The following is a 27,735-nucleotide window of genomic DNA, read 5'->3' on the forward strand; positions in this document are numbered from 1 at the left end:
GTCGCCATCGTCATTTATATATCCCCCTGTGCACCCCGGCGTCCCCTTTGTAGTTATGTCCCTGTGTCCCGGTCGTCATTTATATTCCCTGTGTCCCGGTCGTCATTTGTGTCCCGGTGTTCCAGTCTGTGATTTCTCTTTGAGTGTCCCGGGCGTCATTTATATTCCTTGTGTCCCGGTGTCCCGGTCGTCATTTATATCCCCCTGTGCCCCCCCGCGTCCCCATTGTAGTTGTGTCCCTGTGTCCCGGTCGTCATTTATATTCCCTGTGTCCCGGTCGTCATTTGTATCCCGGTGTCTCGGTCTGTATATACATTCGTTTTTTAGTTTTGTTTTTCTCCTTTATTTTTTTCCTTTTTTCTTTTTTTTCTTTTTTAGTTTATTTAGATTTTTAGATTTTTTAGTTTTTTTATTAGTTTTTAGTTTTTTTGTAGTTTTTACCATTTTTTTATTTTTTTTAGTTTTTTTTTTTACTTATGTCCTGGTCGTCATTTATACTCCATGTGTCCCGGTCGTCATTTGTGTCTCGGTGCTTTGTTGATTGCTAATTTATATTATATTATATTTATATTTTTTATATTTATTAATATTTTTTTAGTTTTCTTTTTCTCTTATTTTTCAGTTTTTTCTTTTTTTTATTTTTCTTTTTTAGTTTTTAGTTTTTTTTTGTTTTTTACCTTTTTTTAGTTTTTTTAGTTTTTTTAGTTTTTTAGCTTTTTAGTTTTTTTTATTAGTTTTTAGTTTTTTTTTTTAGTTTTTGCCTTTTTTTAGTTTTTTCAGTTTTTTTTAGCTTTTAGTTTTTTACCTTTTTTTTATTTTTTTTAGTTTTTTACCTTTTTTTATTTTTTTTCTTTTTAGTTTTTTTTTGTAGTTTTTACCTTTTTTAGTTTTTTTTCTTCTTTTGTATTAGTGTGAAATAATTCAGACGTCATATGCGGACAAACACGTCACTCGACAGACAGACAGACAGACATAACCCACAAAAAACTTATTTTTATATATATTTATTCATATTTTTTTAGTTTTCTTTTTCTCTTTTATTTTTCAGTTTTTTCCTTTTTTTTATTTTTTTCTTTTTTAGTTTTTAGTTTTTTTAGTTTTTTACCTTTTTTTTAGTTTTTTTTAGTTTTTTTTAGTTTTTTTAGTTTTTTAGCTTTTTCAGTTTTTTTATTAGTTTTTATTTTTTTTGTAGTTTTTGCCTTTTTTTATTTTTTTCAGTTTTTTTTTTAGTTACTAGATTTTTACCTTTTTTTAGTTTTTTATAGTTTTTTAGCTTTTTTAGTTTTTTTTCTTTTTAGTTTTTTTTTGTAGTTTTTACCTTTTTTAGTTTTTTTCTTCTTTTGTATTAGTGTGAAATAATTTAGTGTGACGTCACCTGATCCACAGATCCACACACAGACAACTTATTTTTATATATATAGATAGATATATATATATATCTATCTATATATATAAAAATAAGTTGTCTGTGGATGGATGGATGGATGGATGTGTCAGGTGACGTCACCTGAAAAAACTGGATCAGGTGACGTCAAAACTGAAAAAACTAAAAAAAGGCAAAAACTACAAAAAAAACTAAAAACTAATAAAAAAAATAAAAAAGCTAAAAAACTAAAAAAACTATAAAGGTAAAAACCAATAAAAAACTAAAAAAAAAACTGAAAAAACTAAAAAAAGGCAAAAACTACAAAAAAAACTAAAAACTAATAAAAAAAGTAAAAAAGCTAAAAAACTAAAAAAACTAAAAAAACTAAAAAAAGGTAAAAAACTAAAAAAAATAAAAAATAAAAAAAAACTAAAAAAAAGGAAAAAACTGAAAAATAAGCTAAAATAAAGGTAAAAACCAATAAAAAACTAAAAAAAAGGAAAAAACTAATAAATGACGACACTCAAAGAGAAAGCGACCAGGACAAAAGGAATGTTCGATTAGCAATCAACAAAGCACCGGGACACAGGGAGTATAAATGACGACCAGGACATAAGAAAAAAAAAAAAAACTATCTATATATATAAAAATAAGTTGTCTGTGGATCTGTGGATCGTGGATCAGGTGACGTCACCTGAAAAAACTGGATCAGGTGACGTCAAAACTGAAAAAACTAAAAAAAGGCAAAAACTACAAAAAAAACTAAAAACTAATAAAAAAGCTAAAAACTAAAAAAACTAAAAAAAAGGCAAAAACTACAAAAAAACTAAAAACTAATAAAAAAAATAAAAAAGCTAAAAAACTAAAAAAACTAAAAAAAGGTAAAAAACTAAAAAAACTAAAAACTAAAAAAAAACTAAAAAAGGTAAAAACTAAAAGAACTAAAAAATAAAAAAATAAATGACGACACTCAAAGAGAAAGCGACCAGGACAAAAGGAATGTTCGATTAGCAATCAACAAAGCACCGGGACACAGGAGTATAAATGACGACCAAGACACAAGTAAAAAAAAAAATTAACAAAACTAAAAGAAGGTAAAAACTACAAAAAAACTAAAAAGAAAAAAAAAACTAAAAACTAATAAAAAAACTAAAAAATCTAAAAATCTAAATAAACTAAAAAAGAAAAAAAAAGGAAAAAAATAAAGGAGAAAAACAAAACTAAAAAACGAATGTATATACAGACCGGTACACCGGGATACAAATGACGACCGGGACACAGGGAATATAAATAACGACCGGGACACAGGGACACAACTACAACGAGGACACCGGGGGAAACAGGGGGATATAAATGACGACCGGACAAAAAAACTAAAAAGAAATAAAAACTAAAAACTAATAAAAAAAACTAAAAAATCTAAAAATCTAAATAAGCTAAAAAAGAAAAAAAAAGGAAAAAAATAAAGGAGAAAAACAAAACTAAAAAACGAATGTATATACAGACCGGGACACCGGGATACAAATGATGACCGGGACCCGGGACACAGGGAATATAAATGACGACCGGGACACAGGGACACAACTACAACGGGGACACCGGGGGAAACAGGGGGATAACCTGACAATCTATTTATATGCAAAGACAATGGGACAGCAAAGAATGTTGTATATTCGCAAGTTTTACGTAGTTAAAACCATATATATATATATATATATCTATATTCACAGGTGGGACATAGGGACACAACTACAATGGCGCGTAACTATTATGGCGCGTAACGACTTACGCGCGCGGGGGGGCTTGGGGGGGGGCGCGAAGCGCCCCCACCAACTAGGTGTTGGGGTGGCGCGAAGCGCCACCCCAACAGCTAGTATATATATATATATATATATATATATATATATATATATATATATATATATATATATATATACACACATATATATACACATATCTATATATATAAAAATAAGTTGTCTGTCCGTTACGCCAGATTATATCTTCTATATATATAAAAGAAAACAAACTAGAATGTAAAAACTGGAAATTGCATAAATATTTCAAATATTTTGACAATAGATTAAAGTAATTCGAAAAAAGATTAATGGTAAAAAACTAAAAAAAACTAAAAAGAAAAAACTAAAAAAGAAAAAACTAAAAAAAAAATTTAAAATTAAAAAAATTAAAAAAAGAAAACTGTAAAAAGAAAAAACGTAAAAAAATAAAAAAGATAAAAAAATAAAAAAAAACTAAAAAAGCTAAAAAACTAAAAAAAAACTAAAAAAAAACTGGGAATTGCACAAATATTTCAATATATTTTGACAATAGATTAAAGTAATTCGAAAACCTTAAAACAGATACCCCAAATTTTGAGGTTTAATATAAATTGTTGGAGCTTTAGCATGCTTGACACATAAAGATTTTTTCAAGTGTCAATGTCAGAATGAACATTGACAAATTGAAGAAAACAAATCAATAAAAGAAGAAACTAAAAAAAGAAAAAACTAAAAAAGAAAAAAAAACTAAAGAAGAAACTGTATCTATATATATAAAAACCTATATATATAAAAATAAGTTGTCTGTCTTTTATGTCTGTTACACTATGTCTGTTACGCCAGATTATATCTTATCTATAAATAAAAATAAGTTGTATGTATTTTTGTATTGAGGGTTTGCATTTGACGTCTGAAAAATAAAGAAGAAAAAGAAAACTGAAAAAAGAAAAATGGTAAAAAACTAAAAAAAAACTAAAAAGAAAAAACTAAAAAAAAACTAAAAAATAAAAAAAAAGAAAAAAAGAAAAAACTTGAAAAGAAAAAATGTAAAAAAAAAATAAAAAAATAAAAATGTAAAAAAATAAAATGTAAACAACTAAAAAGAAAAAAAAACTAAAAAAAGCTAAACAACTAAAAAAGAAAAAACTAAAAAAAAACTGGGAATTGCACAAATATTTCAATATATTTTGACAAAGATTCAGGTAATTCGAAAACCTTAAAACAGATACCCCAAATTTTGAGGTTTATTATAAATTGTTGGAGCTTTAGCTTGCTTGGCACGTAAAGATTTTTCCAAGTGTCAATGTTAGAATGAACATTGACAAATTGAAGAAAACAAATCAATAAAAAGAAGAAACTTAAAAAAGAAAAAAAATAAGAAAAGAAAAAACTAAAAAAGAAAAAAAAACTGAAATGAAACTGTACCTATATATCTATATAAATGACGACCGGGACACTCAAAGAGAAATTACAGACTGGGATACCGGGACACAAATGACGACCGGGACAGGGAATATAAATGACGACCTGGACACAGGAACAAACTACAACGGGGACGCCGGGGGCACAGGGGGATATATAAATGACGACGGGGACACAGGGAATGTTCGATTAGCAATCACCATCAACAAAGCTCAAGGGCAATCGTAAGAAAAATGCGGTATAGATATGAATAAGGATTGTTTTCCCATGGACAATTATTATGTTGCATGTTCAAGAGTTGGTAGACCTGACAATCTATTTATATGGAGAGACAATAGGACAGCAAAGAATATTGTATATTCGCAAGTTTTACGTAGTTAAATATATATATATATATATATATATATATATATATATATATATATATATATATATATATATATATATATATATATATATATATATATATATATATATATATATATATATCTATATATATAAAAATAAGTTGTCTGTGTGTGGATCTGTGGATCAGGTGACGTCATGTTTGTTCGCATATGACGTCTGAATTATTTCACACTAATACAAAAGAAGAAAAAAACTAAAAAAGGTAAAAACTACAAAAAAAACTAAAAAGAAAAAAAAACTTAATAAGCTAAAAAACTAAAAAAAACTAAAAAAAGGTAAAAATCTAATAACTAAAAAAAAACTGAAAAAAATAAAAAAAGGCAAAAACTACAAAAAAAATAAAAACTAATAAAAAAACTAAAAAAGCTAAAAAACTAAAAAAACTAAAAAAAAATAAAAAAAGGTAAAAAACTAAAAAAAACTAAAAACTAAAAAAGAAAAAAAACTAAAAAAAAGGAAAAAACTGAAAAATAAAAGAGAAAAAGAAAACTAAAAAAATATGAATAAATATATATAAAAATAAGTTGTTTGTGGGTTATGTCTGTCTGTCTGTCTGTCGAGTGACGTCGTGTTTGTCCGCATATGACGTCTGAATTATTTCACACTAATACAAAAGAAGAAAAAAAACTAAAAAAGGTAAAAACTACAAAAAAAACTAAAAAGAAAAAAAACTAAAAAAGCTAAAAAACTAAAAAAAAACTAAAAAAAGGTAAAAAACTAAAAACTAAAAAAAACTGAAAAAACTAAAAAAAAGGCAAAAACTAAAAAAAAACTAAAAACTAATAAAAAAACTAAAAAAGCTAAAAAACTAAAAAAACTAAAAAAACTAAAAAAAGGTAAAAAACAAAAAAAAACTAAAAACTAAAAAAGAAAAAACTAAAAAAAAGGAAAAAACTGAAAAATAAGAGAAAAAGAAAACTAAAAAAATATTAATAAATATAAAAAATATAAATATAAATATAATATAAATTAGCAATCAACAAAGCACCGAGACACAAATGACGACCGGGACACAGGGAGTATAAATGACGACCAGGACATAAGTAAAAAAAAAACTAAAAAAACTAAAAAAATGGTAAAAACTACAAAAAAACTAAAAACTAATAAAAAAACTAAAAAATCTAAAAATCTAAATAAACTAAAAAAGAAAAAAAAAGAAAAAAGGAAAAAAATAAAGGAGAAAAACAAAACTAAAAAACGAATGTATATACAGACCGGGACACCGGGATACAAATGACGACCGGGATACAGGGAATATAAATGACGACCGGGACACAGGGACACAACTACAATGGGGACGCCGGGGGGCACAGGGGGATATAAATGACGACCGGGACACCGGGACACAAGGAATATAAATGACGCCCGGGACACTCAAAGAGAAATCACAGACTGGAACACCGGGACACAAATGACGACCGGACACAGGGAATATAAATGACGACCGGGACACAGGGACATAACTACAAAGGGGACGCCGGGGTGCACAGGGGGATATATAAATGACGATGGCGACTCAGGGAATGGTCGATTAGCAATCACCATCAACAAAGCTCAAGGGCAATCATTAGAATCATGAGGTATAGATCTGAATACGGATTGTTTTCCCATGGACCATTATATGTTGCATGTTCAAGAGTCGGTAAACCTGACAATCTATTTATATGCACAGACAATGGGACAGCAAAGAATGTTGTATATTCGCAAGTTTTACGTAGTTAAAAACATATATATATATATATATATCTATATTCACAGGTGGGACATAGGGACACAACTACAATGGCGCGTAACTAATATGGCGCGTAACGACTTACGCGCACGGGGGGGCTTGGGGGGGGGCGCGAAGCGCCCCCACCAACTAGGTGTTGGGGTGGCGCGAAGCGCCACCCCAACAGCTAGTATATATATATATATATATATATATATATATATATATATATATATATATATATATGTATATATATATATATATATATATATATATATATACACACACACATATATATATATATATATATATATATATATATATATATATATATATATATATATATATATATATATATATATATATATATGTGTATATATATGTATATATATATATATATATATATATATATATATATATATATATATATATATATATATATATATATGTGTGTGTGTGTCTGTGTGTGTATATCTGTGTATCTGTGTATGTGTGTATGAGTGTGTGTACGAGTGTGTGTATGAGTGCCGCTTTAAGCGTTTTCCAAAATTTCCCCCCCCCCCCTAATGACACTGGATCTGGTCGGGATTTAAAATAAGAGATCTGAGTTTCGAGGTTCTTCTAAATATGAAATTTCATTCAGATACGAAAACTCTATAGTAAGTCAAAAATAACTCATTTTTTTTAATTTATTAGAATTAACCCTCCCCCAACTCCCCCAAAGAGAGCCTATTGATTCCGGTTATGTTAATCCCGTATCTAGGACTTGTGCTTATTTTTCCCACCAAGTTTCCCCCGATCACTCCATTCTATGCGTTTTCCAAGATTTTAGGTTCCGCCCCCCAACTTCCCTTCACCGGATCCGGTCGGAAAAAAAAAGAGTTCTGAGACACGATATCCTTCGAAACATCAAATTTCATTAAGATCTGATCACTCCTTCGTAAGTAAAAAATACCTCATTTTTTTTTAATTTTTCAGAATTAACCCTGCTCCCCCAACTCCCCCAATAAGAGCGGATCCGTTCCGGTTATTTCAATCACGTATCTAGGACTGAGGATTATTTTTACCACCAAGTTTCATCCAAATCTCTCCACTCTAAGCGTTTTCCAAGATTTTGATCCGATCACTCCTTTGTAAGTTAAAAATACCTAATTTTTCTAAGTTTCAGGATTACCCCCCCCCCAACTCCCCCAAACAGAGCAGATCCATTCCGGTTATGTCAATCACGTATCTAGGGCTTATGTTTATTTTTCCCACCAAGTTTCATCCTGATCCCTCAATTCTAAGCGTTTTCCAAGATTTTAGGTCCCTCCAACTCCCCCAAATTTTAGCAGATCTGGTCGGGATTTAAAATAGGAGCTCTGAAACACAATATCCTTCCAAAAATAAAATTTCATTAAGATCTCATCACCCGTTCGTAACCTAAAAATACTTCATTTTTCTATTTTTCCGAATTAACCGATCCCCCCCCCCCCCAATGGTCAAATCTTGAAAACAACTATTTCTAATTTAATATGGTCCAATCCCTGATAAATTTCATCGTCCTTGCTTACCTGGAAGTACCTAAAGTAGCAAAACCGGGATAGACAGACCGACAGAATTTGCGATTGCTATATGTCACTTGGTTAATACCAAGTGCAATAAAAATCACAATAACAGCGTAGACAAGAAATCAAGAGTAATTGAATATCAACTTCCAACTCCCTTAACCCACAACTTTAGAACTAATTCTATATTTACCTGAAGGGGAATGAGATTTAGGATGTTTTAACATTAGGATACACCCTTTGAGGCATCTGCCCCACCCCTAATAAAAATAACAATCAGAAAACTCTACTGAATAGGTTTGAAGCTCTCGTCTGCAAATGTTTAAAATTGTGTATTTTTCACCAAAGAAAGGTCATGGATGCGTGATCATTTTACAGAAGAAAGAAAATTTTTAGCTGAAAGTAAGGAGCAACATTAAAACTCAAAACGGACAGAAATTACTCCGTATATGAAAGGTAGCCCCCTCTTTAATAGCCTGCTCTTTACACTAAAGCTGTTAGGACTTTTAAAAAAGCTCCCTATTCTAATTTCACGGCCAATTTGTTTCAGTATCCATTCTTAAAAAAAAATTAAATACAGTTAAACTTTAGCGTAAAGAGCAAGGTGTTGAGGAGGGGGTGACTCTTCATGTAGCCTACGGAATAATTCATGTTCTTTCTTTAAGTTTTGATGCTACTCCTTACAGTTAAAAAGCTTGTTTTTTTTTAATTTACTTTCTCTTCGTGTTCCAAATAATGCAGGCGAATCTGCCTAATCCTCCGTGAAATTTGCCCCCCACTCCTCATGGGAAACTCCTCCGTGAAAATTTCAACCAACGCAAAGTACACCCCTCCTCGTCAAGTTCCCTCCAGAAAATTCCATCTTCGCTGAAAATCGCCCTCCCCGTAAAATTTCTTGCTCGCGATTCAGCCTGAAAAATTATCCTTGGCATGCTTTCGTTTGAAAGACTTAAATCTCCGATTGGTTTCTCGATCAATCTGGAAATACCATCTTCTGTAAAAAAAATTTCTGAAAATAAAAATACGCGGGAAATGGCACCCAGATATTTCCTCCCGTATATGTGAAAAATTGACTTGGCAAAGAGAATGTAAGACAGTTAAAAAGAATTTCGTATAGGAATTCTGTCAAATCCCCTTAGTATAAAAATTTTCCTAGAACATTCACCACTCTCTTCGTAAATTTCTTTCCCATAGGAAGATTCTCCCACCGGAAATCCACCTCCAGCACAAAATTTCCCCCTCTACCTCAAAACAGTTAACATAACTCCAAACAAGGCCGCATCCACAGGGGAGGGGGGCGTTAAGGAATTTAACCCTCCTTCCTCCTGAAATGCTGGTCTGGCTTATAAAAACGAAACAAGAATGGAAATAAAAATTTTTTATGCGTTTTTTAAGTTTTTATGTGTACCCCCCTCCCCCCCCCCAAAAAAAAAAAATCCTGGATACAGCCATGCTTCCAAATAACAAATACTATACGTAAAAAATGGGAGTAGTATGGGGTCTAAGTCCTGTGAGGCCCATAGGCACAAGACGTTTCAAGACATTTTTCAAGACGTTCAAGATGTTTAAGGACATTTTTCCACGTAGATAGCCAAGTGGGAAACCCCCACATGTAAGCTGAACCAAGCTGAACCCTCAGGGCATTCTCCAAGACGCTGGGAATATTGTTTAATTATTTAAATTCAAACGACCTTAGCAATGACAAGATTTGGGTCAAAGAAACTTGTTTTGCATCAAAATAAAACTTTGCAATCAGACGACGACAGGGTTTCAGGATCAAAATTCCAAAAAAAACTTTGTAAGCCTACTACAAAGATTTCTCATTACTTTTGTCCAGTCTCCATTACTCGAACTTTTGCCTCATATGATTAGATTAGTAGATTTTTTTAGAGAACTTATAGTCAATCATGTCCCCATTAGCTCAGAGCCCTTTCCGGTCAACCTTCAGAGGGCCCAAGTCCCCCTTCAGGGATCCCAATGTCAATAAATTTCTTGCTTTTGAACCTTTGTCTCATGTGAATCAATTCAAAATACTCATTACAAAACAAAATAATTCTTAAAAGACAAAAATACATCCTAAAATACCCCACATCGGTAGGACACCATTTAACCAATGTGGGAAGATCAATGTATCTAACAAATCTAACACCATGTTCTGCGGTTCACCCATAATCTTGATATGTATTCTATCGAAAATGACCCAGAAGGCTATGTTACAATATTACTTTGGGATTTGGGATCCACACTGTCCTGATAAAGAAAGATCAATATTTGATAAAATCCGGTGATTTTCGGTAACATCGGAAAATATGGCGTTCGGACACATCTCTACTACTGCCACCTATTCGTTTACAGTCATAAATGGCCATATTTTTTTACTAGCCCAAGTACTACCATTTATTCCACTATGATGATAGATGGCAACATAACCGATTTTTAAGCTAGGTTACAATGGGCTAACTAATTTTACACTAGGCTCATTTGAGTTCAGTTAGCGTCGAGGAGGAGAGGGTCACGTAGTATTTTGTATTTTGTGATGACAATTTGTGGTATTTCAGGATGTATTTTTGTTTTGTAAGATTTTCTTATTTTGTAAAAATTATTTAACTTTGTAAGAAGTATTTTGTAAAAAAAAAAATTGCGTTTTTCTAAGGATGTATTTCTAGTTTTTAAAAGTAATTTTTTGTTTTGCGGATGTATTTTTTTTTGTTAGAATTTTTTTTATTTTGTAAGAACAATTCATGATTTCTTAGGTGTCTTTTTGTTTTTTATGAATAAACTTTTGTTTTGTAAGAAATATTTTGCGTTTTGTATTAATAGTTTGTGATTTTTAGGCTGTAATTTGGTTTTCTAAGAATTTTTGCTTTGTAAGAATTATTTTTCATTTTATAAGAAGTATTTAATATTTTTTAATAACAATTTCTGATTGTTTTAGACTTCTTTTTTGTAAGAATTATTTTCTGTTTTGTAAGAACTACTTATTATTCTGTAAGAACAACTTGTGATTTTTACGGATGTATTTCCGCATCTAGCATTCATTCAGTGCAGTCGCATTTCGCTAGCTCTGATAATTTGTGACGTGTGATTTGACCAGTCAACAACTAATTGAATTTAAGCCGGATTAACTGTGTACCTGTTTGGAATAAATAACGAGTGAAATACTTTTGAAATTGTAATTGAAACTTGTTAGATAAATTTATAAACTTATATATGATTACGGCTTAAGGATTATTAATTGATTGTGGCTGTGAGTTAGTATTCAGCACTACTATCATCTGAGTCGTGCATTGAAATATTCGGGTTACTTGCAAATCACTGGATTACTAGCCCCACTCAAAGATAAGTTATTATTTATTCTCATTGCATGCATTTAGCCAGTGTGGATCATTTCATAATTGTACTTCTCTGTGGATATACCTTTTTCACTTAATTATTTTTGGACTGATGCCGAGCCGTGAGTGAAATTTGCTTATCATGGACAATTGGAATACCAGTACGCTTTATTATTGCCCAGTTTTGAATTTTGCTCAGCACAATCTCGTTGAGGGGTTGGACCATCAGTCTATTGTGAAATACGCTAGTGATTTTTTCCCGTATGAAGATGTTCTTGGAGCTAAGAAACTTTTATATAGCAATTGCTTTCCAGATGAGCCTATACCTCGTCGTTCGGGATCCAGTGCTAAGAATAATTCATTGTCGGACATTATCGCTACTCTTTCTCGCTGCTCTGCAGAAAATATTGATATTCCAGAGTTCGTGATCAAATCCCCCTCTGAAGTCCCTAGCATTCCGGCGTCAGCTTATTCTATCCTTACCGCCAAAGTCAACCAGTGCCTTGGTCAGTTAAAATCGCTTGCTCACCTCAATGGTCCAACAACGTCTATTAATAGTTCTTTGGTCTCAGATAGTAAGGGTACCAATCACAAACCCTCGTACGCCGTTGTTCTTAAATATCCGCCTCCAGAACCAAGAGACCCCGTTTCTCGCAAGGAAAAGCTTGATTCTTTCGCTGGACATGACGGTATTGTGTCGGTAAAGTCCGATCCGGTAAGGAAAAGATGGGTTGTTGTTACACGGGATAAATTTTCCGCCAATTCTCTTGCCGCATCTGCTGTTGGGAGCTATCCAAATATTCTTGCTAAAGTGATTGATCGCAAACCTCTTGGAGTAATTAGGGGACTTCCCGATAGTGTTTCTAGCACTATACTCATCTCCGTTATTCCTGGTCTTGTTGAGGCCAGCCAGATCGGCTCTTCTCATACATTCCGTTTAGAGTTCCTTGATTCCGCTGCACTAGAATCTGCCATCGCTACAGGTCTGCGCTTGGGTTACGAGTCTTTTAAAATATCGGAATACAAAGAATTGCCCAGACGGTGTCTTAGATGCCAAAGTATCCATCATTCGTTAGCTCACTGTCCATGTGCCCCGAATGAGATGAAGTGCTCTAAATGTTCTGGATGCCATTCCAATACTAAAGACAATCCTTGCTTAGAGGCTCCAAAATGTGCCAACTGCGGCGAAGCTCATGTTTCCTATAGTACGAATTGCCCACTGATAAAACGCGCTCTGAACTCTGCTCCAAAATGAACGAAGCCACTATTTTAAGTTTTGCTTCTCTTAATATGAACGGCACAAAAGACAAAGACTTGTTAATTAATGAATTATTAGTCCATGACATAGTGTTCTTGCAAGAACATCTTTTGACCAAATCAAACGTTTCTAGCCTGAAGCGATCTTCTGTCCACCATTTTTTTCCGCAAGAGGCCAAGAAAATTAGAGGCCGCCCTTCCGGTGGCCTAGCAATTTTTTTCCGTTCCCCATCAAAGCCCTCTGTGATTCATTGTGATGATAACATCTTAGCGATTCAATGTGACAGTACCGCGTTTATAAACGTTTACTTACCTTGTGATCGACGTTCTATAGCATCGTTCACATCTTTCGCTAAATGTTGCTCCAGTTTAAAGTCTCTACTCGAAAGTCTACGTTTGAAAGACCTAAATTGGGTTTTAGCTGGTGACCTTAACTGTGACATTCTTGGTACCTCCGATAGATCAATCCTCTTGCTAGAATCACTTCCTAGCATATATCACGTGGCAGTTAAGAGCCTCCCATTCACGTATATTCATAACAGAGGCTGTTCAAAATCGAACCTGGATCACGTGATCTCTTCCAGTTCCAGCTTAATATCATCGATTGTCAGGGTGGACGAAGAGAAGATTGACGACGATCACCTTATTCTTAGCTGTAATTTGTCCTGTGAGCTATCTGGCAAAACACTTTCGGCTCAGCCGAAGTGGCATACGAAGTTGAATTGGGATCGTGCTAATGTCCCACTATACCTTGCTACGCTAACTGCTTTACTCTCGACCATAAAAGTGCCATATCACCTGCTACAAACGTCAGTTTCCTCGCCTTCAAGTACAGTTGATCTAAATTTCTATTATTGTCAAATCGTTCATTGCCATAAAACAGCTTCCAAAGCTGCAGTGCCTGTGGATAAAGTTAGGATTGGTACAAGAAAGCTTAATTGGAACGTCGATCCTGAAGTAAAACGTGCTAAGTAAAAAGCCAAATTTTGGCTACGTATGTGGATATCATGTGACCGACCATCTTCCGGAGCTGTTTTCTCTGTGAAACAAAAGTGTAAACTTGAATATAAGGCCAGTTTGAAAAGGGCACGCTTGAATACATGGCCAGGCCTCACCGATAAGGCCTCCTGGAATAAGGTTATTAATAGTGAAAAATGTTCCCCATCTACCCTATCTTGTCTCCAGCTAGCTAATTTTGTTGATCATTATAAGCGTATGTTCTGTGTATTTAATAGTTTTCTTCAGTCTTTTTATTATAAGTTGCTTAAACCGCTTTTACCATACCGTCTCCTGCAGGCTCATGTCCAATCTGTAGCAATATCTGAAATTCGTCGGGCTTTAAGAAAAATTAAGCGTTCAAATAGCCTTGATGGTGACGGCCTTTCTTACCGATCTTTTGCTTATGATTGTCCTGATCTACTTAACCATCTACAAATATTTGTCCAGTCTTGCTTAGCACAGTCGCTTGTTCCTGATAGTTTCCTTTGTGGCCGTGTAACGTCCATCCAAAAGCGAGCCAAGGACCCCACGTCATGCGTGAATTATCGTCCCATTACTGTATCGTGTTTCTTAAGTAAGTTGCTTGAACATTTATTACTACCAGAAATTGAGTCGAATTGTGATTTTACGCCTTTTCAATTTAGTTTTCGGAAAAGTTTTGGTTGCTCCCATGCACATCATGTTTTAAGCCGACTCAAGAAAGATGCCGTAAAAGCTAAAATGTCTTTATACTGTCTTACTGTTAATATTTCTGGAGCTTTCGATAATATTGTGCACTCTCAGGCTCTATTTTCCCTTGCGTCTTCAGGTGTTAATCCTTCCGTACTAAGTTTATTGTCTTCTTGGTATTCAAAGTCTAAAATTCAAGTTACCTGGAATGGCCAAATATCTGACCCGGTAAAAATTAATAAGGGAGTTCGGCAAGGTGCCGTATTGTCTCCTAGTAAATTTAAATGCGTGCTTGCATCGTGCCTGCGTCCCCTTAGAAGTTCTGGTTTTTACGGTAATACTGGTTTGTCTTCTATTGCATATGCAGATGACGTTCTTCTTGTTGCCCGAACTCGCCGTGGATTGCTTTCTAATTTTACTATATTAACCAATGAACTATCTAAGATTGGACTGTCAGTTAATGCGTCTAAATGCGAGTTTATTTGTTTTAATAGCCCTTATGCGGTCGCTCCATTCGTTACTGGGACTGCAGTTCTACCATGTTCTTCTTTAGTTAGTTGGCTTGGTCTGTGTTTCGGCCCAACACTTTCCACTACCTGTTCATCCCTAGTGAATCAAGCCGTGAAAAACCTACGCGTCGCTTACGGAAAAATACCCCCAAACAAAAGCCGTTACAACCGCAACGGTTTGTGCATGATTTATAACGCTTATTGCGCCCCCGTGCTTTTGTTTTTATCAGGCATGGCTCATCTGTTTCGTAAGAAAGATCGACATACTCTACGTACGGCTTATTTCAGATATTGCAAATTCCTCCTCCGGCTTCCTAGATGGCACCGAAACAAAAAAATAATTGCTCGATTTGGTTTAGTAGATGTGCCTTCTCGGATTCGGTATTCCAGTGATGATTTATTTAAAAAGACTGTCAACTTTATTCACGTTTATGACCCTCTGCAGCCTTTTTTCCATATTGATACTGGTTTATTAGTCCACATTGTCTTTTGTTAGTTTGAATTTTGTTTTTCTTCGCTGTTTATCGTATTTGTTTTTGTTTATTTATTTATTTATAATACTCCGTACTTTGTGTTTTTTATACTTTACGGGTAATAAAGTCAATTCATTCATTCATTTTTGTTTTGTAAGAATTATTTTTTGTTTTGTAAAAAGTATTTGGCATTTTGTAAGAAAAACTCATGATTTTTAAGATATATTTTTGTTTTGTAAGAATTTTTTAGTTAGTATGAATTATTTTTTAATTTGTAAGAACAATTTGCGATTTTTTAGGATGCGTTTTTGTTTGGTAAGAATTATTTTTTTGTTTGGTAAGAAGTATTTTATATTTTGAATTGGTTCATATGAGGCAAATGTTCGCTAGCATGAAATTCATTAACATTGAGGCCCTTGCATGGGACCCATCGAAGATTGACCGGAGGGGACTTTGGGTTAGTGGGGATATCAATGATCACAAGTTCCCTCTACACAGCCATACTAGTTGATTTACAAGATGAAACAGTCCGAAAGCATGAGATTTATTGAAACTGGGGCCACTGAGGGAGCCAATCTCCAGAGATTGGCCCAAGGGTGCTCAGGGTTGGTGGAACATGGAGGGCCAAAGGTACTCTTTCCAAATTCCATATTGATTGAATCATAGGTGGCATAGTTCACTAGAACGAAATTTAATGAAATTGGGGTCCCAGCAGGGGAACAAGGGGCCCTCAGAAAGTTGACTGGAGGGGGCTCTGGCATAGTGAGGACATGAATGACTATAGGTTCCTCCAAAAATCCTATACTAATGAATTCAAACGGAACAAAAGTCCGCTAACACAAAATTTATTGACATCATGGCCCCTGGAGGTGGCAATGGGACCTGGGTTAGTTGGGAAATGATTGACCATATGTTCCTTCTAAAAACCCCATATTAAATGATTCATAGGTAGCATAGTTCACTAGCACAAAATTTATTGACACTAAGGTCTTTGGAGGGGAAAATGGGGCCCTCTGAAGGTTGATCAATTCGAGATTGCCACTTACAAAGCAGTAAAAACCAATTTTGAATGGAAAAAACTTTTGTAAACCAGATAATTTTGCCAAAGAAGCGTAAAGCCATCAAAATCCATGAACATTTGAGCAATAAAGGGTAAAACGCTGCACATCAATAAGCTTTTGCGAAAGTCTGGTAATGAAAAAAAGCCTGTGCTTGAAACCATTACAGTACAAAAAAACAGGGTTTTCTTTGCATTACAAATGTTTTTAAAATCTAAACAAACGGCCCCTTGTATCCACGAGACTTGTGCAGTCAAACGTAAAACCCTGCATATAAACAAACTCTAGAGTAAGCCAAATAAAATGAAAACCTTTCAGCTCGAGTTAAAAAGATTTTTGAATCAAAAAAAGTGTTGTTGACCCTCAAACCCCGTTGTCGCCAGATTACAAGGTCTTAGGAAGCAAAACAAGGGTCGCTGACTCTTAAAACTACATCATCAAAAAGGTCACTTGAATTTACATAAATAAACAATAGCACCAGCAGCTTAAAGGATGGCCTGAGAGTTTGGAATCCCCAATTGACTTGTGCATTTTGAAAACGTCTTAAATAATCTTGGAAAAGGTTTTCAGAAAGGTCTTGAGATGTCTTGAAAAATGTCTTCAAACGTCTTAAAAAATTTCTTGAAAAAAAGCATATTCAAGAAACAATTCTCGAAGAAAAATGTATAGAAAAACGTGAGAAACGTCAAAAAAAAATTTTCGAGGAAAACTTTCTCGAAGAAAAATGTGTTATATTTAGCAAAGACCTACCTCATCTACATTTAAATTTGCATAAGTAAACAATAGTATCTGCTAAACTATAGCGTAACAACCACCTCTGCATGAAGCGTAAAATGTAAAAATAGCACCTGTTAAACAATTTAACCTTCTTTGTGATCTTAAACCAGTGTAGAAGAAAAGAGTAGCGCTTATAGACCTCACAGGACGTAGAGTCACCATACTACTAAAGGGCAAATTTCACAGCTTTCAGGGCTTCCCCCAAGGGCTCTGAGGGGTAATTTAACCCCTAAGGACATCATAGTCAGTTGATCGTTGAACTATGAGCAAAATGTCTATCTCAAAAATTTGATTAGATAGTTTTGAAAACAAATGGGCATGGGAGGGGGGCCAGTTACCCTCCAGTCTTTTTTTAACTTAAAAAGAGCACTTGAACTCTTGATTTTCATTCAAGTACAGCCTCTCCCGATCTTCAAAGAACATTATTTCAATACGATCAGATCTGGTAAAAAAAAAAAAAAAAATCACGCATTCATGATCTATCTTCAGGCCAAAAAAACAACAAAATTCCACACTTTTTATATAGAAGCTTGAAACTTCTACAGTAAGGTTTTCAGGTAAGCTGAATCTGATAATATAATTTCCATCAAGATTGCTTGAACTTTAGGGGGTATTTCTCCCCTATTTCTAAAATCAGGCAAATTTTCTCAGGCTCGCGTAGGTTTTGGTGCATAACACTCAACTTGATGAATCTTATATATTTGAAATCAGCATAATAAGTTGATACTTTTTCTGTTTCTATTGATATCAAAATTCCGTTATTTTTAGAGTTTCAGTTACTATTGAGCTGAGTAGCTCATTACTTTCAGTTCGTTACCACGAACTGTTTAATATCAAAAAGTAATGGATATCAAAGCGGTTCTGGGACAGGGATTGGTTGGTCTCCATTCACTGTCGATTAAAAAAAAACAAAAAACAAAACAACTCTCAATTTCTGATCGAATGAGCATCCTCTGATGTTTCTACAACTCGCAGGGGAGGTTAGGGATGAGAAAGGGACAGTCTTCTCCTATATGGTACAAGCTCTGCTCGTTTTAGGGTTTATGGTCACTTAGGTTTAATGCCCATGCACAGATGTGTTTTTCCTCTATTTTTTGAAAATTTTTATTGCCGTGTTCATTACTAAAATCAATTCTAAAAACACTAATAACAATTGACAAACATTTGCTAAAACAATCGACAGTGTTTGTAGATCATGCGTAGTCTGAGAAGCAATAATTCTTTGTTTACTTCTTTGTAACTCCACTCTTTACTTCCGTAAGATTTTTGTATTATACCAAAAGATAATGTTTTTTCGTTATTTGAAAAAAAAAAGAATCACATTTGAACTTTTAAGCCCCTACAGGGAAACTCTTAACCTAGAGCCGTCAAACTTCACATGTTTTTATCTGCTGCTTCGAGGCAACACTAAGGGAAACATTCTGGGGAGCCATCTTTAAGAAATAATTTTTTCGAAACAAATTAGTTATTAAACCTAAAATTTTAAAGTTTAGTTTAGGACGCAAATAGGACAACTTATTTATAATTTTAGTCAATTAAGATTTTGCAGGATTTTCCACAAACAAGTAAAATAAAGTTAGTTAAACTAACTTGGTCATTCATCTCATTTGCATCTATTCACTATGAACAAAGATGTGTGACGAGTAAGAAATATTTATTATTAAGATAGAGGACTTACGCTAATTAAGTGTGACAAGCACCCTGAGTCGATGACAGCTTGAATTTGACCAGGATTGCCAACCATGATGTTTCTAATTGCCCAAGCAGCTTCTTTCTTAATAATCACACTTGGATACTGCAGTAAACGAACCAATATTTGTAAAGCTCCTTCATTTACAACAGCATTTGTCTGTAAATTGTAGATACCTATTTATTATCCTTGATTCACGTAAAAAGAAGAAAATAGCATATTCGACAAAAAAAAAGATAGTAATGGTAATTTATTACTCAGAACTCATCCAGCCCGTTATTAAAATTAAATTTTTAGCAACACAATATACTATTAATTCCTAGATTACAACCTAATGTATTTTTTTTATTATTTTAAGCTAATTGAAATAACACACACACTTTTCAGTCTATTTTCATTTATTACACACAAACAAACAAACACACACACACACACACACACACACATATATATATATATATATATATATATATATATATATATATATATATATATATATATATATATATATATATATATATATATATATATATATATATATATATATATATATATATATATATACCAGCTCAGGACACAGAGCTAGAATATATATATATATATATATATATATATACTAGGACACAGGGAATATAAATGACGACCGGGACACCGGGACACAACTACAACGGGGACGCCGGGAGGCACAGGGGGGATATATAAATAACGACCGGGACACAGGGAATGTTTGATTAGCAATCACCATCAACAAAGCTCAAGGGCAATCATTAGAATAATGAGGTATAGATCTGAATACGGATTGTTTTTCCCATGGACAATTATATCTTGCATGTTCAAGAGTCGGTAAACCTGATAATCTATTTATATGCACAAACAATGGGACATCGAAGAGTGTTGTATATTCGCAAGTTTTACATAGTTAAAACTTCCTCAACGCTTCACTCTTTACGCTAAAGTTTGACGCTTTCTCAAACTCTAGTTTTTAAAACAAAAAATAAACTTTAGCATAAAAAGCAAGATGTTGAGGAGGGGACAACCCCTTTCATAGACGAAATAATTTCTGTTCTATTTAAGTTTTAATATCAATACTTACTTGCAGTTAAAAAAAGTTTTTTTTTTATTTATTATTTTTTAGGCCATAATTTTTTCTTATCAGGTAGATGAGCTACAAATAACAGAAGTAAAAACACAAAGCACAGGTCCTAGGTAACAGTCAATAAGGCATAAGTAGTGTAGAACTTAGAAATTTGAGGTTTTTTTTATTTCTGTCTAGTTGCTTCAGACAATAAGTGATGACACAAGACAATTAAACCTTAACTCCTCATGAAAATCAACTTGAATCTCTCGAAAACAGTTCTTTGAAATTCAAGTTTAAAAAAAAATTAGACTTAATTCAGCAGTATGTACTTTTACTATCTAATTAAATAGAATACAATAACAGGAGTGGAACATATTGGAAGTTTTTAAGGGGATGTTTCGAGAAAAAGCCAAATTACTAGAAAGATCAATTGTATGGATGCTGAAGTTGCTTACGGAAAAGATCGTAAAAAAAAGATTTTGGGGATTCAACCCCAAGTTCGGGAAGTCCAGTAGCTAGTCTTGTGTCTTTGTATTTCCATACAAAAACAATTGGAAGAGGCGTGAATATAAGCCTTGTCCAAGATTTATTAACTATGATTCAATAAGAAAACGCTTAAAGTGAACAATCACGAGTGTATTTGGAGCATAATGGCCTTAGTTTAAAGAATTTTTATAGCTGGAAAAATTATTTGGCAGAACTAAAACTGCCAAGAGTTACCAGCCTCAGAATATATCCGATCCGCAAACAGAGAGAACTAAAGAAGTTAAAGTGCTTCGATCAGTCCATCCCAGACATCCAGTCTCAAACCAAAAAGTGTTTCAGAACTCCAAATTTATCAGTGTGATCAATCTCATTTTAGGAGGGGGGGGGGTCTATTTTAAACTTACAGAACAGAACACCCTGAGGTAAATTGACTTTAAAACACGTTATTTTTCTAACGGGTACAAGAGCACAAAATATATTACTAGGGCCTGCTCAGTTGAAAACTAACAAACAACAAATCTTGGGCCAATTGTCGTTGAACGCACAACGAACTTTGTCGAAATGTGCGTAAATACACAAGTAATCCTTATTTTTTTGGTCAGATTAAAATTTGCAAAAGTGTGTACTCTCAGAAAAGATTTCAAAACAAAAAAGCCCCAGATCAAAAGTGTATAAGCCCATGAAAGGTGTTGTAGTTTTAACGCTATGTGGCCGTTTCGTCAAATGCAGCTTCTGTCTTGATTTTATAACTTCTGTCTGGTTCTACATTTCATAACCTACATTTATGGCTCTCAATTTAATATCTTCTGAACTATCAGAGCCATATTGATAAGAGGTTTATTTTCATTGGGTCAAACACATTATTAAAAGGGCAAACACAGCAGTATTGTCAACAGGACTATGTTGCCAACAATGTTTCAACATATTATAGATGCTAATTATACTCTCAATAATACTAGGCTAAACTACAGCGTAAGCATGGGGAGGGGGTTTAGGGGGCTAACAACCCGTTTGATATACTTAAATAGGTCTATCATTTGTCAAATATACTATAGTTGGCTGCCTCCATTCTTATGCAGTTGAAGTCCAAAAAATATCTGAAGATCAAAAAGGCTATTAAAGATATTACAATTAAGCGCTTCCCTACAGTAATTTTGAATGTTTGCAAAAATATAAGAGGAAAAAGTTTCACAATCCATATTTCAATTTATAAAACTTTCAATTTATGAAGTCGAATTTATAAAACTCAGCCACTACAAAAATTGAAAATAAAGAACCTACAATAAAAAAAAATGCCATTTAAATACCCTCAAAGTAAGACAGAAAATCAATCAAAACTGAGGTACTGAAATAGTTTTATGTCAATTTCATCTGTTACTTGCGCATTCAGAATCCGCTACGAGTAGAATTTCTTAGAACAACCAATATATCTGTCTACCAAACTTATTCTACCTGATTACGAATTATGTAGATAATATAAGATAAGATTTAAATGCAAATGCTAGCGAGCAATAGCAGAACTAACAATACAACTACAAACAGCATAGAAGAACAATATAGAGCTTTAAATAATACAAACAAACAATAAAACATACAATGTTTTAAAACATAGAAAAAAAACATAAACTGGAAAAACATACAATAAAGTCAGCATTTATAACCAACAGACAACAACCATATTAAAATTCAACTTCCCCTCAATCCCCTGCTATCAATCCACCTATCCCCTCAAACATATTTCCCTGGGTTTAATCCCTATACGAAGAAAGTTACCAAAATATTTGGTCTCTTTTGAGTTAACTGTGCCGTTCATCAGGGATCTGCTTCAGGCAGGGCTTCCACTTCGCAATTGTCAAAAACACACTATCATAGCCAAAAAACATGAGAACGATGAAACTTGAAAAACATAAGATTTCACATGAGAATTTTCTTTTGTTTATATTTTGAATTCAGAAACCCAAATTTGGCAGCAGATCACTATATTACTCATTTTTATTTAAACTCAGCTCCCAACTAATTGGCACGTACTCTGCACTCCTAGTAGTCTCTGGTTTTTACTCACTGGGGTTTGGTGCTGGTTTGGTGTTGCACCTACAAGGGATATTCTTGGTCCCATCTATTTACCACATCCCACTTACTTCTAATAAGAGACTGACTCCCGAACAAGTTTTGAGGAGTCTACAATGATGAGGAAAAACTAGCCACTGAGCCCGAAAATGGGATAAAGAAGTCACCAGCGAAAAAAAAAATATATATAGGAAAAAAACAGAGTATCATCAGTTAGTTCGCTCATTACTAAGAAACTCAGCTATAACTCAGCTAATAAAAATAAATCATCCGACTAAGGTTTCATAATACACATTCCCCTACATTCTTCAGAAGTTGCAATGGCTTTTACCATTTTAAGTCTCTTCCGCAAATGAGGATTATCTGTTTGTCCAGCCCTATTGAAGCCACTCTGAGATTGCAGACATGCACCTAAAGATTCAGATGACAGAGAGTTTCTAATGTCTGTCTTGATGTTTTTTAGAGAGCTGAACAACCTTTCCATTACAACATTTGAAAACAGAAGCGAAAGAAGATACATCACTACCTTCTGAAGGTTCTTAAATCTCAGTGACCCACAAGGCGTTTTCATTGACAAAATTTTCCGCCAGAAAAGCAAAGGACTTTCTAGTAGCTTAAACAGAATTTCTAGTGTACTGATGTTCTTCCACTCACTCTCTATTCTCTTCTTGTCCCAGTCTGAACTGCTGTAAAAGTGGAAGAACGGTAGTAGCGTAGGTGGTTCAATGTTTGCAGCCTTACATGGTTCAAGCATGACCAGGTGCTTAAATATAGGTTAAATATAGGTTTTTTAAATATAGGTAAATATAGGTATGATTGGATAACATGAAAGAAGAAGCGAAAGTACGAAGCAACCCTTCTGTTTCCATTTTGAGTTTGAATATAAGAGGCTCTTCGGTTTGGAAGGTCTTATTATATTTTGATGTGATTTTTGGAATATACCGAAGATAGATAATATTTGAGGGCTTATCAGTAGTATCGCATTGTGACATATCTTCGATTTTACGGGAATGTCTTTTTTGTCAACGGCTAATTATATTATTGACAAAAGGAATGGGGTATCCATTACCAAAAAGAATATATCTGATAAAATTTATTTTTGCATTTATATATAAATTGGAGCAAATGCTCAGGACACGATCAATGAGAGAGGTTACAACTGCTCTTTTAACTTGTGGGGGTGATTTGAATTAAAATGAAGATATCTATTGTTTTGTTTTGGCTTTCGATAGATAATAAAATCCAGTTTATCAGTATCACGAATAATTAGCAAATCTAACAACGGTAGTTTATTTTCGATTTCAACTTCTAAAACTTAATTAATTCACTTAATTACTTTCCACTGTCTTCAAAATATTTTCCTATTGCTTTTACTTTGTGTTTGTTTGTTATGGAAAGGCAGTGTGGTCTTCCTCGCTATTTTTTATTTTAAACATTTACTAGGATTATCCTTATTTGTTTGTAACATTTTATTTCATTTGTAGGAATTTACTGATAATTATAATATATAAATTATTTTTTACCGTTAAATCCAGTGGGACGCCAGAATTTTTAGTACTGAAGACGACTTAGTGGAGGTCTTTGCCGAAATTTTTGTTTTTCTTTCCATTCACTGGGTGAAAATTACCGTATTTGTTGCATTATCTTTTGTTTATTATTTTTTTTCATTATTCTGCTTTTTCATATGTCACGTAACCACCAAAAGCATTTTGTCACAAAAGATGAATCGAGCTCCAATATCTTTTAAAGACAAAGTGCAAGCATTGATCATTTATGCATATTTCATTGCTGTCTGAGTTGAATTTTTTCATTGTTTAGTTGTTATTTGTGCTTTTTAAGTTAAAAGCAATAGAAGTTGAACTTGACAGCTTTATAAAATAAATAAAAATTTTCTAGCAAGTTTTTCAGGCAGCTTGCTGATTTTTCCAAAATAACATCAACTAGAATAACAATTTCAGCAGGTTTTGGTTTCAAGGGATTCTCCCTTCTTGTTTAGTGATTTTTAAAACCTGAGTACCCCCCCCCCACCTCACACCTCTGGCTACTGTGTAAATTCATAAAATATGTAAAGAGAAAATACCTCTACCTTAGACTTATCATTTGTTCAAATACAGAATTTGTTACCAGTATTGATGGTCAATATTAACTTGCACCGTTTTTACAAAACAAGTCTACAACTTCGAACCATAATTTATAAAAATTGCTTTTCTTACAGGGTAAATCATGATTTTGGACAACTGAGAACACTCAACCTAGAAAGACGAAGGTTAGTCAGGAAGTTTTTAGAAAGCAACAAAATTACAGAAAATCCCTAAAGAGAGCATTCAAGATAAGATTTAATTTTATTGTGATTTTCAAAAGCCTCAACGGCCCAAATTCACAATTATATGTCAAACAAAAAAAAAAAAAAAAAAAAAAAAAACCCGGCTTGAATTATTTGCTCTTTGCTTTATTTTCATCATTTTTAACCCTAGATTTTATTTCTTTTTTTAGAAAATGAGATTAAAAAAGCTCGATTATCATACTTTTATCGGGCGATAAATCATATAATTGAAGCTCGCCTACCCCAACATAGAATTCCATCACCCTTTATGAGCTAACTAGTTTAGCCCCAAACAGAATTTGTTTTAAGAGACAGCGATATTCAAAATTAAATGATAATGAGCCCACCCATTTCTCTTGAAGAAAAACAAAAAAAAACTACTGACATTTTCATAGAGGTCCCTCATTCTTCTTTGAACAAGTTCGGACGATGGGGAATCTGACGAGGCTGTTTCTCTTTGAAAACGAACATTATTTCTTCTTCTTGCGGACAAAATATGGATTGCTTCCTCTAAAGTCGTTTCCATTAGTTTCCAGTCGTTAAACATTACCTACAAAAAAAAAAATATTTAGCATACAAGAATAATTTCAATTTACCAATGCATAACAAATCCTCAAAAAGATAATGCAGTAATTTTTTGTTCTTTTTTGGCTTGGAAAATAATGATAAGACAATGCATATAACTTATTTATTCTTGTTTTTGTAATACTTGGTCATAAGCACAGTATAAACAGACTGAAATAGGATTTTTTATTTAAACACATAAGCGAAGTGTATATAGGCTGAAATAGGACTTGTTATACTTGCGAACATCTGATTTGTAAAGAGGTAATTCAAAAATAATTCAGAAGACTTATACGCTCCTAGAACAGATATTTCTGAATTGAAATGGCAGGCAACCCTATTCCAAGTTAATTGAACACCAGCAAGATACTAAGAGCCTCAAGTGCAATCCGAGCAGATTGGCTACTTTTAGTAGAGAGTTATAGATTAAAACGATATTAGTTCCATCAGGCAAGTAGAAAACAATTTTGCCACCGATTTAGAGAAAATATTGATTTCAATTTAGGCAACTATTTTTAAGGGTGGAAGGTGGGGGGGGTTTTCAAGCCACTCTCTGAAGACCATCTCTGTAAATGTGTGCAAGTACGCCATATCTTAGGTGACACAATAATAAAAGAGCATGTTTACAGAACTCTTCAGGTAAGTGCCCAAAAATGTGGTGTTTAGTATTAACAAGTATTACATTGATAAAAGAAGATTTATAATATATTAATAAAAAATCTTCTTGAGCAAATTCAGTACAAAGAAAGGCAAAGCCATCCAAAGAGAACCTGGAACAAATTACAATCGAAATTTTGGCCTTTTATCAGGCAAACTAATATTTTATTCATTTTCATTGTCAGGGTTCCAAGGACTAACAGATATATTTCAAGCCATTAAAAATTTATTTCGGCCCATTTTAGAGCCTAACATACTAAAACTAGTTTTTTGTTTTTCTTTATCAAATAGGGTCTCCTTGATCCTGAAATTTATCAATTCAGTTTCACATCATTGAATAAAAAAAAAAAAATTAGTCTCTTTTTGGGGCTTTGTTTCCAGGCATGCCAAACATTATTTTCGATTTTTTTATTATTTTGATTAGGGGGGTCCCCATAGCCCAGGTATCTTCAGATAAAGGTTTCGCCCCTTTTCAAGTCATAACAATTTTCTTTGTGCATTGGATTCTCCTTGACCCAAGGATTTTCAGATAAAAGTTTCAAGCAAACAAAAAAAAAAAAAAATGTGTTTTGGTCTAATTTTCGGGTCTGGTTTCTTAGCCATAAATATTTGTTTATTAGGGTTTCCTTCACCCAGTAGATTATGAATTAATATTTCTAGCCATTTGAGAAAAAAAAAACACATTTTAACTTTTTCCTAGCCTCATTGTGGGAGGAGCAAACATTATGAAAAAAATTTTTCTGCAATGAGACCCCCCTTGTCTCTAGAAATTGCCGATACAAGTTTCTAAGTGACTGAAACCTGGGAAGCAGAAACTCAAGGATTTAAATTTCGAGCCATTTGAAAAAAGTATAATTGTCTATTTTTTTACCGCATTTTAGGGCAAACTTTTTTTCACAAAGGCTCCATTGGCTTAGCAACTTGGGGATATAAGTTTGAAGCCGATATAAAAAAAATAGGTGCCTTTTATAACACTATTTTAGGGGTGTCCATGTCCCCATCCAAATTTTCTTATACACTGGAATTCCCTGGCCCTATAACTTATGGACGTAAGTTTCGAGCCATTTAGAAAACAAATTGTTTGGCCCTTTTCAGACCCCAGTCTCAGGTGATCTAAATCTTTTGTTAAACATCTTACCAAAAGGCTCCAAAACCTGTTTGGGGCACGGGCCCCAAGGGAATGGGCCAAAACTTTTTTGGGTCAGATTTATTTGTTTATCGGCAAGTATTTAGGCCAAGGACGCTCCAAGGACCAAAAAAAAAAAATTAAATACCAGCTGTCTAAAACTAGAGCCGTTAGACAAGTCTAACGGCCTTTGGTCATCCGTATTTCCACAATAGTTACGGCTGCAAACATATTTGAAGACTACACTGGCTACATGATTCTTGACAACACAAAAATACGAAGAAAAAAAAAGGTAAAAACAAACAAGAAACTTAAACGAGGGTATTTTTTTTTTTAAGACTGAGGTCGGTTTAGTCAAGGCCCTTGGCGAAATATGTGGATTGACTTTCCGTTGCTTCTTTTCCGGTGTTTGAAAATTACCCTCGTTTAAGATCCTTG

At 33.5% G+C, this 27,735-nt stretch overlaps 2 protein-coding genes across 3 annotated transcripts in view; both read right to left on the bottom strand.

Annotated features, from left to right (window-relative positions):
• Positions 1–25,476, bottom strand: part of LOC136043815 (uncharacterized) — a 63,518-nt gene extending 38,042 nt beyond the window's left edge. Inside the window, exons 1-3 of the mRNA XM_065728738.1 lie at positions 25,336–25,476; positions 23,154–23,390; positions 18,985–19,155 (exon numbers count right to left, since the gene is read on the bottom strand). Coding sequence (XP_065584810.1) covers positions 18,985–19,155; positions 23,154–23,390; positions 25,336–25,476 — 549 coding nt within the window. The remainder of the gene's footprint in view (positions 1–18,984; positions 19,156–23,153; positions 23,391–25,335) is intronic.
• The window catches only part of LOC136043814 (importin subunit alpha-5-like), a 128,207-nt gene continuing 125,838 nt past the window's right edge, over positions 25,367–27,735 (bottom strand). For both annotated transcript variants that reach the window (XM_065728737.1, XM_065728736.1), the window contains exon 7: positions 25,367–25,500. In XM_065728737.1, the coding sequence (XP_065584809.1) occupies positions 25,490–25,500 (11 nt within the window). In that variant the 3' untranslated portion in view covers positions 25,367–25,489. The remainder of the gene's footprint in view (positions 25,501–27,735) is intronic.

This window comes from Artemia franciscana, chromosome 2 (genome assembly GCF_032884065.1).
Source record: "Artemia franciscana chromosome 2, ASM3288406v1, whole genome shotgun sequence".
NCBI lineage: Eukaryota > Metazoa > Arthropoda > Branchiopoda > Anostraca > Artemiidae > Artemia > Artemia franciscana.